This window comes from Engystomops pustulosus, chromosome 7 (genome assembly GCF_040894005.1).
Source record: "Engystomops pustulosus chromosome 7, aEngPut4.maternal, whole genome shotgun sequence".
In the NCBI taxonomy this organism is placed as follows: domain Eukaryota; kingdom Metazoa; phylum Chordata; class Amphibia; order Anura; family Leptodactylidae; genus Engystomops; species Engystomops pustulosus.
In genome coordinates this window covers 76,544,558-76,561,747 of record NC_092417.1, presented here as the reverse complement: position 1 = coordinate 76,561,747, position 17,190 = coordinate 76,544,558, and the positions used below count along the sequence as shown (strand labels likewise).

The following is a 17,190-nucleotide window of genomic DNA, read 5'->3' as shown; positions in this document are numbered from 1 at the left end:
ATTTAAAAGATGGATTTTTTTCTTCTTGGAGGGACTTTTTGTTCCCAGTCTCATGCTGCTTAATATTTTCCTTTTGTAGATAGAAACTATAGTATACATATAGAAGTATTCAATAGATTACCATAGATAGATGGAAATATAAATGATAAATTATATAGATATGCCAAAAGATATATATGAGAGCGATAGAAATATAGAAGATACATTCAATATATAGATGGATATATATAGATAACATATACAGAAGATAGATAGATAGACAGACAGACAGATAGATAGATAGATAGATAGATAGATAGATAGATAGTAGCTAGGCAGTACACACATACATTATATACCCCTGTACACACTGCTGGGTTGTACCATCCTGCAGCCTTTGCTGGGTACCAGGCTTTGCTGATTGGTCGTCCACTTCTCACCCGGTGAATATAAAGCTGAGGGGAGACAGTGTGCAGGGAGCAAATTGTGAATGATGACTGGGAGAGAGGGTCCCCCTACCGCCCCACGGAGCACTGGCTTTGGGATACAGGAGATTTTAGGACTAAACAAGGACCCCCCGACTCCCCCCAGGGGCCACATCCACCCGCTGCCTCCAGGGGCCCACCTGCTGGCGGCTCGCTCTAGCCTGGGGCTCCTGGGAGCTGGGGGGATCCCAAGTTTTTACACTCAGCCCGCTCTGTTACTTGGAGAGCATCAAGGGATTAGGGGGCAGCCGATGGGCAGGAGCCCGGGCCCCGAAGATGGGAGCCGCACATGCAGTTCAGGTGAGATGGGGCCCAAAAAGCAACAGGGCGCCAGAAGGAAACACAAAAGCCAGGACTAGGAGATGTGAGATAAGGATCCCCCGCCATTCATAGCATTCTACAAGTCATAATACATATATAATGCACAGGGGTTAATAGCGGAGCAGATTAGATAGTCAGGGGTTAATAGAATAGCTGTAATATCCACACATGCCTAATACATAGATACTAGGGGGCCATTAGCAAAAACCTAATGTCAACACATTTAACAGACATAATATTCGGGCGTCGAACATGCAATTGGTAGGTTAACTATATCTGACATTAAGTTCATATCAGATCTATAATATCCGTTTATTTATCATTCATATGTTACAACCAACCATTCGTAATAGACATCTAATATTTAGTGGTTAGGCCATAGTACACCTATAATATTAAGGGACTAATAGGAGTTCTAGAATATTCAATCATGTATAGCACTACCAAAATCCATTGAAATAATGATTATACTTTGTCTTTCTATTCTTGTCAAAACAATAAAACAAGTTATTGAAACAGAAATAACATTCAGAGGTTAACACTTTATTTGTATATGTTATTCACAATTCACATATACTATTCAGGGGTTCCTAGCAGCGCTATCACTATATACATACACACTATATATATATATATATATATATATATATATATATATATATATATATATATATACACGTCTTATATGATACAGCTATAATATTCATGTGTTAAGAGCAGTAGTCAATATAATACACAACATCTGTATGGAAACATGGTATAAGATCATGCCGATAGCAATAATATCTAGCGCATTATCCTGATTATTATATCTATATAACACAACCTCTATGGGTATTATATCTATTCTGCTATGATGGTATTTAACAGAAAATTACACAATTCCGATAGTCTCTTTAATACACAAGCCTGACATTACAATCCCTATGGTGAGATTATATCTCTATACCCATCACCAGGATGGACATTGATACTATTACACTTCTCCTCTTATGACATTACAGTATACTGAAACACCTAGACAATACCGATAGTAACATTGTAGCCATATTATACAATACCCATAGTAACATTGTAGCCATATTATACAATATCGATAGTAACATTGTAGCCATATTATATAATACAGATAGTAACATTATAGTCATATTACACAATGCAGACAGTGTCCATATTGCTCTATGATACACACCGTCCTCGTTATAGTACATCCACATTATTTCAATCACCCATCCCTATAATTATATTATATATTCCCCACAGTGACGTCATATCTACATTACACAATGCTGATAGTGACATCATATCTCTAAAAAATGTATTTAGTTTTCCAAACGCTGCACTTTGTATATCTGTAGGGGGTCCAACATGCTACGGATCCACACAGGGACAACATGATAATAAGAGTGCAATTTAATAGAAAACTGTTCTCATAATATGATCTGATCATCCTGAGACGACTATAAGTTCTCTGATATGGAGAATGGAGCCTTTCAGACTATATTACTAACCTGTAGTATGTGTTATCTCTGGAAAGATCCTGCCCTGATATATTGATGCTTGTTCTCTGAATCTTGTAATATAAGCAGATTATCCGAATATCATTAGAGGATCAGTACATGAAGTACAACCATTACATGCGATAATATATGAATTATAAGTATTATGAATGATGTGTACATAAAATATCAGTATTATATATGACGAGCATATATTTCTCATCATTATAAATGTGATCGTAATTATAAATTCGCTTTTTAATATTTGTCGACTGTATGAATGAGCAGTATTATATGATGAGTATTTGAATTAACATAATTTCATGATGTATGAATGAACATTAAAATTACATGAGATTAGTATGATATGTGAATGAACATTATTAAGATATGTGATGAGTATGATATATGATGTATTAGTACATGTGATGAGGATATGGAATATCAGTATTTTATATGTTAAGATTAAATCAGTTATTACAGCAATATGAACTGATAAATGTTAGTATGATATGAGTATAATAATTGTCTAAATAATAGGTGGAGCATTTTAATTATCAATATTATATATAATACATAATATTTAATTATATAAATAAACAGCTTGAGCTGAGTTTCAGAAATTTAGATGATGAATGTATGAATCGGTATAATAATAGATGTGTGAATAAATTAATAGCATTATATGTGTTGAGGATATGGATGATCACAATTCTGAGCTAATAGTTGTCGGTATTATGTGAGGAGCTAACGTATAAAATAGCAGTATGTACTGACAATATTAATAAATATGATAAGACAAATTTAGAAATTCTCTGTTTGATAGTCGTTAGTATCAAAGCTACTAGTAATATTTGTGCTGATTACATTAATTCTCAGTATTACAGTACAGTATAGTTGAATATCTGAACTTTTAGTATGAAAAATGTTTGTCATTTGAATTTTCAGTGTTCTAGTGACCATTTTCTAAATGTTCATTATTATATATTCTAATATATTAAGTGTTAAATATCAGAATATAAATATTAGTCTTTCTTGTGTATATTTTAAAATAATAAAATTAAATTGAGTAAATTATCTTTTTTTTTTTTTTTTTCTGCTGATAACTAAGTATTATAGAGATGACCTGAACAATCAATACTTTATTATGACTGAATTATTAGGAGTGTATGAGCTGAGTATATGAAAAATTATCAATACAGGAGGTGGTTATTTGTAGTCAGAGAAATAAATGATAAGTATATAAATAATAAGTATTTTAAAGAGTAAAGTATATAAATAACATATATACATAAAGAGTATGTATATATTATAATTTATCAGTATATGAAATATGAGTTTTATATGTGTTGATTACTTAAATTATAGGTATTAGATTATAAGAATATAGTATATTTGATATCAGCATAGTGTGTGATCAAGTATTATTTATTCTAAATATATGAACAAAAAAATTTATGCGATCAGTATTTAAATTAAATATTGAATTATAAAATAAAATAAAAAAAATAGAAAAATATGTGGATTACATTTAGATTTTCTGGAGGTGAGTGTTTTATGAGCATTATATTTGTTGAGGATTATCCATGTAATATGTCTGTTGGAAATCAGCATATATTGATAGAATATCAGTAAAATATCAATAAGTATATGAATTTCCAGTATTATCTATGTAAAGTACATGAATTACAGTGTTTATGTATTATAGAAATATAATACTTGAGTTATAAATATATCCAATCAATATAGTCATTATCTTTCTTGAATTTTATGAGACTATGAATGATCAGAAATTTATATGCTGAATATTGAATTTTCAGTATTATGTTTTTTGAAAGATTTTTTGTTAAAATGAGGGGGCGTCCTTTCCATCTTAACAAAAGAAGGTTTCCCCATTATGAGGGACTGGGATTCTTAAGGGCAGTGAGTGGGACTCTCTGGACTTAGATATATTGATGTTTTAAGTTCAAGTACAATAGAGTCCTGGAACACTTTCTAGGAGGATATCAATTTAAAAAAATGATGGCTAATAGATTCCTGGGGTGAGTCGTTGATCCAAGGATTATTCTGATTGTCATCTTTGAAGTCAGGAAGAAATTTGCCTCTAAAATTGGATAATTTATATTCACCTTCCTGTTTTACCTGAAGGTTTAGCCTATAAGGCTAAGTTTACACTAACGTTCAAACCTCCAATCCTTACCTCTGTTAAAAAAAATGTTAAGAGCGGAAGTGTAACGTGTCCGTTAAAAATCCTATTGACATCAATGTGAATGTTATGCCATCCGTTATCGTCAGTTAGGCAGATATCCGTTGTCCATGTTTTTTTTTTTCAAACAGATATAAGTAATGCATCCACCGCCATTATTTCAAATAATTTACATTGATGTCAATGGGATTTTTATGGTTCAATTATTATTTTATTGAAAAACACAATAAACAGTGAAAGAGCAGGAGGCCCACAATACGGTCAAATGTTCGGGTTGCAGCCCCATACTGAGTTGTCAATGGGATTTTTAATTGATATGTTAAACCTCCATTCTTTAATTTTTTTTAACAAAGGTAAGGAGGTTTAAACAGTAGTGTGAATTAAGTCTAAGAATAGAGGTTAAATTTGATGGACAGGTGTCATTTATCTCAAGCTTTTCAACCATGTAAATTTATGTGATGAGTATATGATTTATTATTATTATTGCAAATGACAAATATATTAATTATCAGTATTATAGGATATTTATATCAATGACCAACGCAACAGCTTCACGCAGAAGGCAGGGGTAGAAGCTGCACTGTAAAGACACAGGGTACTAGTCAGCCAATCACTGCAGACGTATCAGTTATATAGGAGAATTACCAACGAGATGCCCATACTGATTGTTTGATTTATAAAGAAGATCCAGCCAGGCAGGAAAGAATAATGGCTACAGACATGTATAGTAAATATGCAGAAATGGGCAGCTACAAGGAACCAGGAAAGACTTTGCAGGCCACTGCAATTGGAGGGACCACTGTATAAAAATTACCAATGTCATACCTCTATATATAGCTATATGCATATAAACTGACAATGTTAGAAAGTCCTGAGCTGAGTATATATATATATATATATATATATATATACAAGTATCTGTAGTAGTAATTTTGTAGTTTCAGAAGCAGAGTTTGGCGCAGTTCACACTGCCATTCAAACTTCCGCTCCTTAACTTTGTTAAAAACAGAGAATTAACTTTTCAATAAAAAATCAAATGTACATCAATGTAAATCCATTATGTTCATTTAGACAGGTATCCGTTATCCATGTGTTTTTCTGATGGAAAAAAAACAACAGTGTCTGCAGTACTTTTTCTCAGTTTGAAAAAAACCTGCATGGATAACGGATACTTGCCAAACTGACCATAACGGATTACATAAAATTTACATGTTCAATATTAATCCTCCGTTCTTTCCTCTTTATTTCTAAACAGAGATTTGAACGGTTGTGTGAACTTAACCTAAATAAACCTTATAACAGTGGTGGCGAACCTATGGCACGGGTGCCAGAGGTGGCACTCAGAGCCCTCTAAATGGGCTTGTGTTGTTGAGGAAGATTCTGACACATTTGCATTTACTCCGCCATTTAGCTGTATAAAAGGTCTAACTTCTACTGTAGAAAACACTCCCCAAAGCATGGCACTTCCTCCACCCCCTTTCGCCAATGTCTTTGCACGCACTGTGTTCAGTCTTTCCACAGTTTGTTGAATAACATAGAGGGAGAGCAGAACTTTTCTAGTTGTCCATAGCAACCAATCGGAGTTCAGCTTTCATTTTATAAACAGCTGTGGTAAAATGGAAGCTTAGCTGTGTATGGTTGTCTTGGGCAACTAGAATTGAGAAACTGGAGCTGGAATGATAAATCTCCCCCATAATCTCCCATCAGATCCAAACAAATTAAACTTGTTTTTATCACTAAAATGAATTGGGGATCACTTCTCCACTGTCCACACAACATGCTTCTCAGCAAAGCTGTGTCTAGCCTTTAAATTCTTTCTTCTAATGAGATATTCAGTCACTGCAGAGTGGGCATTAAGTCCAAATGCTCTTAAACGTCAAGGCACTGTAGAACGAGACAAATCCTTACCCTGTTCAGTGCTGAATTGGCAAGCAATTCCAGCTGCAATGGTGAAACGATTAACCATGGAGATTCTCTGCATTATCCTGTCCTCTCTTGCATTTGTCTTTAGAGGGAGACTTGAAATAGTTTATGATGAACTTAAGATTCAATATTCGAAAAATCAAAGAGGTAGAATGATCAATGATCTCTTGAATTCTCTGATGGGGTCACCTGATGGCCTTCATCTGGACAACCTGCTGCTGGTTGTCAGTCACTTTGGAATGGTACTCTATTTTTGCAAAGTTAGCTAAAACTGGGAAGTTGCCAGTTAAATAGGGTTTGTCAGATAATTTAAGAAAATTAGCTCCAGGTGCAATAACTTGCAGGTAGCTGAAAGTCTTCTCTAATTTTGATCAGTGTTATTTTTACATTTATCTCATTTACATTTTTTTACATATTCTGTTTGGAATATATAAAATTTAAGAAATAAGTCACTGTTAAGATACTTTTATTTTACTTATGTTAAAATATATTCACATAGGACTACACCAGCCCAGGTCAAGGTGAATGGGACTTTGTATGACCCGTTCCGTATTTTTAATGGCACGTGTCAGGAGTGCCCCCTTTCGCCTTTATTATATGTTTTTACAACGGAACATCTTGCGGTCGCTTTGCACTAGAAGAATAGACATATCGGGTATTAAGGTGGGTCATCAGAATTGTAAACTGTCGTTATATGCTGATGATATATTACTATATATTTCCACCCCCCACATCACTATCTCTAACACACTAGCAGAATTTGAAACATTTGGGTTCCTAAGTAATTTCAAAATTAATATGAATAAATCTGAAATTATGAATATTTCCACCTCCAAGACATTTTGGGCCTCCATTAGAGCTAACTTAAACTTTAATGATTGTGGCAGCTCCATTAAATATTTGGGAGTTAACCTGATAGCAGACATTGATAACTTGTACTCCTCTAACAAACTGATGAGGTCTCTGATTGGTGAGTTATCTTGTTGGAACCCCCTTTTTTATCTTGGTTCGGACGGACGGCTGCAATCAAAATGGATACCCTCCCCAAGATCTTATTTGCCGATCCCATTACCAAGATCATTTTTTAGTAAGCTTAGAACCCAGATTATTAGATTTGTTTGGAAGGGGCAACGATCCCGTATTCGCTATTCATTATTGACGCGCCATAAACTTAGTGGGGGAATTGGCCTACCGAACTTTGAATTGTACCAGGCAGTGATTAGCACCTGTGTTCTGGACCTTCACCATAACTTTAGTACAAAGTTATGGGTACAATTATTGTCCTCTATTCATGTCTGGTTTCCTTCTAAGAATAACACCGCAAGAGGCATTTTTCCTGAAATATTGGATGGAGATATGGGACCGTATCTAGGCTCTCTTCACTATTCCCCACAACCCCCTCTATTGTACGGATAAGAGACATTATCACAGAACAGGGGCTACCACTGGCGACCTTATCTTCCTCTCAAAGCAGAGACTGGCTAACATATATATCGGTCGGCTGGCATCGACTCTTTAGGCCAAATCGCTACATTAAGTCAGGGGTTAACAATTTGAAGAAACTTGCATTCAACCCTCCCTCCCCCTTCACATACAATATCATGGGTCTACACACTGCTCAGAGACAGAAGAAGGTATACAGACTCTATACCACCTCCACCTTACCTGGTTAAATGGGAAGAAGACCTTGGAGTCTCCTTCTCTGAAGAAAATATTTGATCTCTGGGAGGTGTCAAGTAATTTTAAGATACTTTCCAGGTGGTACAGATGCCCCATAGTGCTGCATAAAATCTTTCCTGAGGTAGATGACTCTTGTTGGTTGGTGATGCCTTTCCGATATAGGTTCGCAACTATACACTTGGTAGGGATGTCCTATAATTACACAGTTTTGGGAGACGGTTTGGGACCTGTACAACAAAGTAAGTGAGGAGGTGATTTCCCCCTCTCTGGAATTGACTTTATTATCGTTATTTCCTTATTCTGTTACGAAAGCTAAGAAGGGACTGCTCGTACGGTTATACCATGCCATACAGGTCCCCTTCCCCCCCCATCCAGGGCAGAATTTGTGGATTGTCTTAACCACATTATGAGAATGGAGGAGCTCATGGCTCTTGATAACGATAAAATAAGAACATTTCATAAAGTTTGGTCAACCTGGTCTACATTCCGGAACTCAACAGCCATGACCTCTTGGCTTTCTTTAGGAGATTCTTAGTTGTCATTACTTAGATCTTGTTATCCTTCCCTGAATCCCTTATGTGTTACCCTAATGTCTTGTCCTAAGTCTTTGTCAATCCCCTCATTTTCTGTTGTTTTTTGATATTATGGTTTTCCTTTTGCATTAGCTTACTAATTGTCAAGATACACTTATATCTGTGCTTCCATCATACATTGTTTCATGTGGAATATTGCTTTTGTCTGCAATCTGTCAATTATATCTGCGCAAACATTGCGCCTGTTGTATTCTTTCTATGCATAGTATCTTCAATAAAAATGATTTACCCACATAGGACTACACAATGACCTTGACATTTAGGAAATTGTTTGTTGTTCTCTAATTTTGATCCAAAGTGAATATACTAAGCTCCAAGTCACGGGCAGCATATTATCCACCATATAATATGCCCAACATAACCATCATCCATCATATAACATACAAACAGACAGCAGTCTAAATAATAATAAATAACAAATAATACAACCAATAGGTTATTCAAGTTTTTCATATATCTTGTGTTTTAAACTACTGAATGGGCAATTGTTAACATATTGTCAAATGATAATCGTTTCCCACCGAGAAATTGAACAGGGAGGACTCCTTCTATTAATGCCAGGAGACGTGTGGACAGATTATCCTCCACCATGTGAGTCAAATTCTGCCTTCTGGTAATAAGTGCCCCATCCGATGGTGGAGGAGATTGAGGAGAAATTAACATGGCACTCCACATTGTGGTCATACTAACTTTGCTAGTGTTCCTGCTGCATTGGCAACTTCCTCCTCCTTGTGCTGCCACTGAGCTCTCAATGTCGCATGGGAACTCGGCCAGTAGAGCCTGCACCAAAGTGTTCTTGTACCTCTTCATTTTAGTCTTACCCTCTAGTGTTAGGATGAAGGGTACTACACTATCTATGTAGCACGGATCCAGCAGGGTGGCCATCCAGCATTTGGCACTGTTGAGTATCTGGGCAACTCGGGTATTAGTGAGCAGGCACTAGATAATATAGTGGCTCATGTGGACCAGGCTTCCCAGAGGCAAGGACAAGCTGCCCGTGAGCTGCACTGGGTGCTCCAAAACTGTTCCTTCACTGGACAGTGTAGTAGCAGACCTGTCCTGACACTTGTTCCTCCCCTTCATTTTCATCTACCACCATTACGTCCTCCCTCATGGCCTGAATCGCTTTTTCTATTAGGAGATAGATGGGGAAAGTAGAGCTTACAATGGTGTAATTGGTACTGACCATATCAGTGCCATATTGGAAGCAGTGCAGCATTGAACAAATGTCCCTCATGGAGGCCCAGTCATTAGTGGTAAAGTGCTGCTGGTTACTACTTAAACTCCCCCGGGCGTTCTGAAGCTGGAATTCTGGAATTGCCTGCTGCTGAAACACCCTTTCCAGCATTCGTAAAATTCCACCTAGTTGGTACATCACATATGAGGCAGTGGGTGAGCAGGCCAAAGTTCCTCTGCTGGGAACATACGAAAGCGGCAGTAGGGTGTGATTGCTGAAAATGCAAACACACAACACACACTCTAAGCAGCAGTTCTGGCAGGTCCATATAGCTGACCAGGAACCTTTACACCACTAAGTTGAGCACATGCGTAATAAATGGGAGGTGTGTTAACTTGGCTCGGACCAAAGCTACTACAAGGCTCCGACCGTTGTCACACACCACCTTGCAGGGTTTGAGGTTAAGGGGCAGCAACCACTCATCTATCTGCTCCTGGATCCCAACCCACAGCTTCCAGGTGGTGTGTGGACTTTCGCCCAGACAGATGAGTAGGGATGTAACTACAGTGGAAGCAGCCATTGCAGTTTGGGACTCACAGTGTCAGGATGCCCCATGATTCAATGTGACACACTTAAGAATGGAGGATGTGCACCATTATATACATATTGGGGGTCATTTACTAAGGGCCCGATTCGCGTTTTCCCGACATGTTACCTGAATATTTCCGTTTTGCGCCGATTTCCCCTGAATTGCCCCGGGATTTTGGCGCACGCGATCGGATTGTGGCGCATCGTCGCTGGCATGCACACAACGGAAATCGGGGGACGTGGCCGAACGAAAACCCGACGGATTCGGAAAAAGCGCCGCATTTAAAAAAAAAAAAACTGTCACAGAGCTTGCACTTACCTTAACTCAGCCCGGCTCGGTGAACTCCAACGCGTTCCGATGCTTTTCAGCACAGCAGCGCCACCTGGTGGACGGCGGAGAAACTACCTTAATGAATCCCGGCTGGACCCGAATCCAGCGCAGAGAACGCGCCGCTGGATCGCGAATGGACCGGGTAAGTAAATCTGCCCCATTGTGCTTCATATTGCAGACCATAATATATATAACATATATGTGATGTATCTGAGATGTGTCTATGAAGTGTACATATATGTGCTATATGTGTGTATATATGCTGTACATTTGTATATGGCATTGTATGTGTGTGTATATGCTCTATATGCACATGAGTGTATACATTTGTATGTATACATATCTGTATACACACACACATATATATAGATATGTATATTTTTTAAGTTTTATATTTTCTAGTTACACTACTGCAGAACTTTGCTAAAAGTGGTGCTGTGGGTGTTGTTGTGATTGGATGAGGAGGTTAGTAAAGAGAGGACATAGTGGAGTAGGAGGCAAGTGGTGGCAGGGAGTGACGTCTGCCAATCCTGGGTTGGGGCAGAATGTGAGCCAGAGCGCCTGCTGGGCAGTAAAGGAGATGTAATGTCCCTGGCTGTGCTTACTGGTCCACATGTCAGTTGTGAGGTGCACCTCAGGACTAACAGTATTGTGCAGTACACATTTGATCTTGTTCACAACCTGTGCAGGCTGCCTGCTGGTAAAAGTACTTCAACTTCATATTCTGGACCAACCGAAGCAACAAAGGGAGCCTTAAAGGGGTACTCCAGTAATCAGTGTAATTCATATACAAATGGCTAATTAAAATATAAGCTAATATGTAATCAGATTTTATTTAAAATGTTGCACCCCTTAGCAGAAAAAGCTGGTGACATACATGTTATGGAGAATTAAAATGCTACTGGTCCTTTAATCAGTCCGTTAATTTCCTCCGTGCGGTCCGTTGCAGAGCATACACAGGACAGAAGATGGCCGCTGGTCACATGTCCACATAACATGTTCTGCACCTGTCTGGGCAGGTCATGTGATCACCACTACGTTTGGCTGTAGTCAGTTGGTTGCAGTGCATCCAGTATGACCAGTGTTGTGGTGAGACCCATCTCAGTGAGGTAATATGCAGTGATGGAACTTACACATCATTACTATGGTAACAATGCAAGACAATTTGTTACATCATCACTAGGAGCAGAACATAAGAGGTAGGAGGTGTTACTGAGAACTAAAGGATCTTGGGACTTGTAGTTTCCAGTGGTGATAACGCCACCTACTTTAAAATAAAATGAATCATAAAATCAAACTATTTAAGCTCCATTTTGTGGCTAATGACATTTAGTTTTGTTATATTCATTGATTTATATCATCATGGTTTTTATTAGACGTTCATATTCCCGGAAAACCCCTTTGTCATCATAGGCCTCTTTTAATGGTCCATGGCCCACGCCCTCATCCTCCAATAAAAGTTATTGGGAATCTTGCAGCTCTATGGGGGTCATTTAACTTTACTCTGGACACCTGTGTGTGTCTTTTCTTATTTTTTTCCAGGTTTTGTTTGATTTATCTTAGAGGTTGATATATCAGACAGCGAGTCTACGTGGTTTTTAATCTTTTTCTTCAAAAGTCACAAACTGTTCTGCAACTTCTACTAAAGTTTTTCCTATACCTGGTCAGGACTGGAGTTTATTTGCAACTTTTTAACATCAATTTGTGCAAAAATTGCAACTTTTTCATACATTCACATTTGGATTTTAAATATATATCAGGCGAAACACTGACAAATTGTTGCATGGCTAATTTTGCTATGCAAGTGGAAAAGACTCAAATTTAGCAGCAAATAGTCACAAAAATAAGAGAGAAAAAAAAAGAGAAAATTCTAAGATAAATCACCCCCTATGTCTAGTTCAGTGGAAGGTGGATGGGCCACAGATTCCCAGATAAGATAGTCATTATTCAGCATGACTGACTGCTCTATGACTCGTGGCTGGAAAGGCTTTGTTACTTTGAAGGGGAACTTGATGCACTAAACCAACATTGCGAGAGAAATAAACAAACGGATCGCACATCCACATATCATACAATGATGTATCGCCACTAGGCTACATTTACAAAACAAACTTGAGGTTCTTGGTTACATTTTTATCAAATTGTATAAGCCCACTAACCACTTCACGGTGACCTTGTTGTAATGGGCCTTGCGCTATTGTGTGGGCCATCACATGGCATACAACACCACTGCAACACAGCACCAGCATTCATACTGGCAGGCATAGCCCCCATGGCTCCGGCCCCCACCAGCATCGCACCAGCATCCTGTGTGGACAGGATTTAAATGCTCAACCCAAGTCCAAAGGCATGGGAGCCATGCCTGCCGGTGCTGAGTTGCAGCGGAAGTGGATGCTGTGTGATGCCGCACCTAATAGCGTAGGGACCCACTACAACGAGTGAAGTGGTTGGTGGGCTTATACAAAATGATCAAAATGTAACCAAGAACCTCTAAGCGGCATTAGATCTTTGTATGATGTGTGGATGTACAGTCCAAATCTTTTTTCTCTCCCAATGTATGGAAATTGATGCACTGTCTGACCAATGCCTCAACTTTCCCTGGCCCATTAGGTCTTACCAGTACACACCGTACACAGATTGGTTCAGATGCATGTATTCATGGGCAATATTCTGTGATAACACTACTTTTCTGATGCACGTATTTGTGTAGCTATTCTGTGATAACACTACTTTTCTGATGCACATGTTAATGCGCACTATTCACTGACAGGAGGAGCTTTGCAATCAAGGTATGATTGATGATGATTATCTTTTATTTTTTTGGTGCTGAATCCTATACAGGGACAGGACCTTCAAGATCTTCCTGGATGATGCAGTAAACACTAATAATCCAATCTGGTCTTTGCTTTACAGTATAATTCTGTATATTCAGTAATATTTCTGCACTGATGCAATTCTTCAGAGTGCCCTTGCGAGAGCAAGTATTTCAGATTTCCATGACATCAGGACCCTGCTGTTATACTGCACGTGTGCAGCCCAGCCAATCACAGGCATGCCTGTGGCTGCTCGATTGACAGTTTTTTCCCAAACACAGACAGGATCCAGAATAATAATGTGTGCTCCAGCTCTGGGTCCATGGGTGCCAAACTAGTGAACTGCAGAGGGTGAGATATGAAGTGTAAGGGTGTGTTCACATGTGGCATTTTTGGATGCGTTCTGGATGCACATCCCAGAAACACTTTTTATATGTTACCATGCGTTTGTTTTGAAAGCATCTTCATTATTGCTGGAAGTGTAATCAGTTGTGTTAACAATGGGACACAGATGCTTACACTTCAAACCAGCACATGGTTACATGGCAACACGTTAAACCCACCCAAAAACGGCACTTGTAATCGCACCCTGAAAGTTCAAAACATGCTTAACATGGTTTCATTGTCAGTATACTACTTCTTTCCTACATTATCTGGGCACAAAAAAATGCCCCCAATTAAAAATCATAGGAATTAAATCTATGAGGCCAACTGCTATGGGATCATCTACAATAATATGAGCATCTTAGGTGCACATAGCTGTGATTGCCATTGAGGGCCAGGATTCGGGACAACTGTTGCTGGTATGTTGGCACATTCCTCCATGCAGATTTCCTCTACAGCAGTGATGTTGCTAGGCAACACATACTTTCAACTCCCTCCAATGGTTTTCTATGGCGTTGAAATCTGGAGACTGGCTAGGCCTTGAATAGCTTATGAAGCCACTCCTTGGTTGCTCTGGTGGTGTGCTTGGGAACATTGTCCTGCTGAAAGACCCAGCCACATTTCATCTTCAATGAACTTGTTGATGGAACGAGGTTTGTACTCAAAATCTCACAATACATTAATTTATCCTGATCCCTCTGCAGAGAAACAGCCCCAAAGCATGATGTTGACACCACCATGTTTTACAGTAGGTATGGTGTTCTATGGAAACAACTCAGCATTCACTCTCCTCCAAGTTGTGTTTTTAACAATTCTACTTTGGTTTCACCTGACCACATGACATTTTCCCAATACTCTTCTGGAACATCCAAATGCTCTCTTGAAGACTTCAGATGGTTCCCAGCCTTAGCGGTGTAGTGCCCTACTGACAGTAGCCTTTGTTACGTTGGTCCTAGCTTTCTGCAAGTCATTTACTAGGTGTAGTTCTGGGAATTTTGCTCACCATTCTTGCAATCATCTCACAAGGTGCGGGTGTGGGTCTATAATTTTATTACTGGTGTCCTTCGACAGCTCTTTGGTCTTCACCATGGTGGATTTTGGAGTGTGACTGTTTGAGGTTATGTCTTTTATAATGATAAGATAGAGGAGCCTCTTAAACGGGTATTTCCACAAAGACAAGTTACTTCAATGTACCCAGGATAACAAAATAACACATTCCCTAATTCAGTGTTATTAACAAAAATACAGCATTTCATAGATAATTCCAACCTGTCTCTATCAGTTCTGGTGTTCACAATTTTGGTTGTCCCTGGACCCTACTCTGTATCTGTTTGGGTTCGAAGACATCTTGCTCTTCTTTCTGATGCTGCTCTGAGCTTCTCTCTGCCTCTAGCCCCCGCCCTTGCATTCCAGGAGGAGCTCACACAGACACACTGGCCTCCTGCCTGCAGCTGGTGAGGAGAGTAAAAGCTACAGCCCGAAAAGATATTTATCCAGGGGAGGGGGAGGCACATCAAACCTGACAGTATGGGGCTCATTTACGAAGGGACCGCACTTTCGCCGGACATCCCGATGATTTCCATTTTGCACCGCTGGGACAGGGATTTCAAAAGGGGTTTTCGTTGCACAGGATCGGATTTTGGAGCAATCGAGCCGGCTTTCATGCGACACAAATTCAGGGGCGAGCCGTTGGACTATCCAACGGATTCGGGCGAACCAGGGGATTTAACTTAAAAATTGTGTTGCAAACCAAGCACTTACGTGCACCAGGAGGAAGATGGTGAACTCCGGCAGACCTCATTGGGAAAGCGACACATGCAGGATATCCGGCGCACGATCTTCATGAATCGCGGCAGAGTTCATCCTCGTCGGACAGTCCGGATTGAGGATCGTGCAGAGCTGTGTATGTTATGCTTGTAGTAGTAGAACTTAGAATGTCATGTAAAATATGTATCTCATCATCTCTGATGAAAGTGTATATAAACCTTCTACCCCGATTATCTAACTACATTGTCATACCTCACTAGAGGAATGATGAAGTGTCTGCTTGGAAAGACCCCATCCACACTATGGAAACTTACACTGACCATCACTGGAGTTATAGGAGTTAAAACAGCAATAAAACTGAGTAAAATTGTAAAGTAAGTGGTTAAAAATCATCTTTATTGTGTAAACATCAAATTTAAATGGAATTTCATTATCATTGAAGTTTGAGAATTTTCTTTCATGGGCAAACCCCTTTAAAGAAGAAGTTACAGGTGTGTGAGAGCCAGAAATCTTGCTTATGTTGTAGGTGACCAAATACTTATTTTGCAACATAATTTGCAAATAAATTCTTTAAAGGACACCTGTCATCAGTCCTATCACCTCTACCTGTTGGAGCAGCTCACAAGGATCCATCCCAGCCTTTATCTAGTCATTTCATACATTAATCATTATAAAATCATCTATTTTTTATCATGTAAATGAGGCTGGTCACATGGTCAGAGGCAGTGATGTCACCCCTGTTACCCCTCCCCTCTCCTCCCCCTGCTCATGTCTGTGTGTGATGTGTAGTAAAGCATTCCTAGTGTATCTGCTGACATGCTGCATCCTCCTATACTCAGAGACACAGACATCAGCTACACAAGTAGCTGATATGTTCTGCTATAACATGGCTGCATCCTGGAGCTGTTGTATCTCTCCTATACACACACACACAGGCTGCAAGGGGCATGGCCAGCAGCAAGGAAATGCAGCAGCCATTACACTGAGCAGCTGTCAGTCAAGCACTGGGGGTGTAGCTGTACCTCCCACTCATGAATAAGCCTGACAGCTTGAATATGCTAATGACTCATTGGACATCTCCCAGGTCATTTGCATAAAGCTTTAGGACCTCATTGCTTAAGTTTACAGGCATGTAGAGGGACAATAAAGGGATAGAGGCAATGCTCTCTAATGGCAGTTTATGAAAATATATTTAGTTTAGGGGGTTATTTTGCATGATGGGTTCTCTTTAAAAAAAAAAATAAAAAATCAGAAAATGTGATTTTCTGGATTTGTTTTCACATTTGGTCTCTCATAGTGGAGTTCTACCTATGATGTCACCTATACACCTCTCTCGTGTTTTTAAGTGGGAGAACTTGCACAATTGGTGGCTAACTAAACACTTTTCCTCACTGTATATACCCACCCTCAGACAGTTACCATTATTTAGTTTGTTATATACCCT

General features: G+C 38.9%; 1 protein-coding gene across 2 annotated transcripts in view; it reads left to right on the top strand.

Moving 5' to 3' along the window:
- Window positions 1-470: 470 nt before the first annotated feature.
- The window catches only part of VSX2 (visual system homeobox 2), a 27,114-nt gene continuing 10,394 nt past the window's right edge, over window positions 471-17,190 (top strand). For both annotated transcript variants that reach the window (XM_072116865.1, XM_072116864.1), the window contains exon 1: window positions 471-764. In XM_072116865.1, the coding sequence (XP_071972966.1) occupies window positions 473-764 (292 nt within the window). In that variant the 5' untranslated portion in view covers window positions 471-472. The remainder of the gene's footprint in view (window positions 765-17,190) is intronic.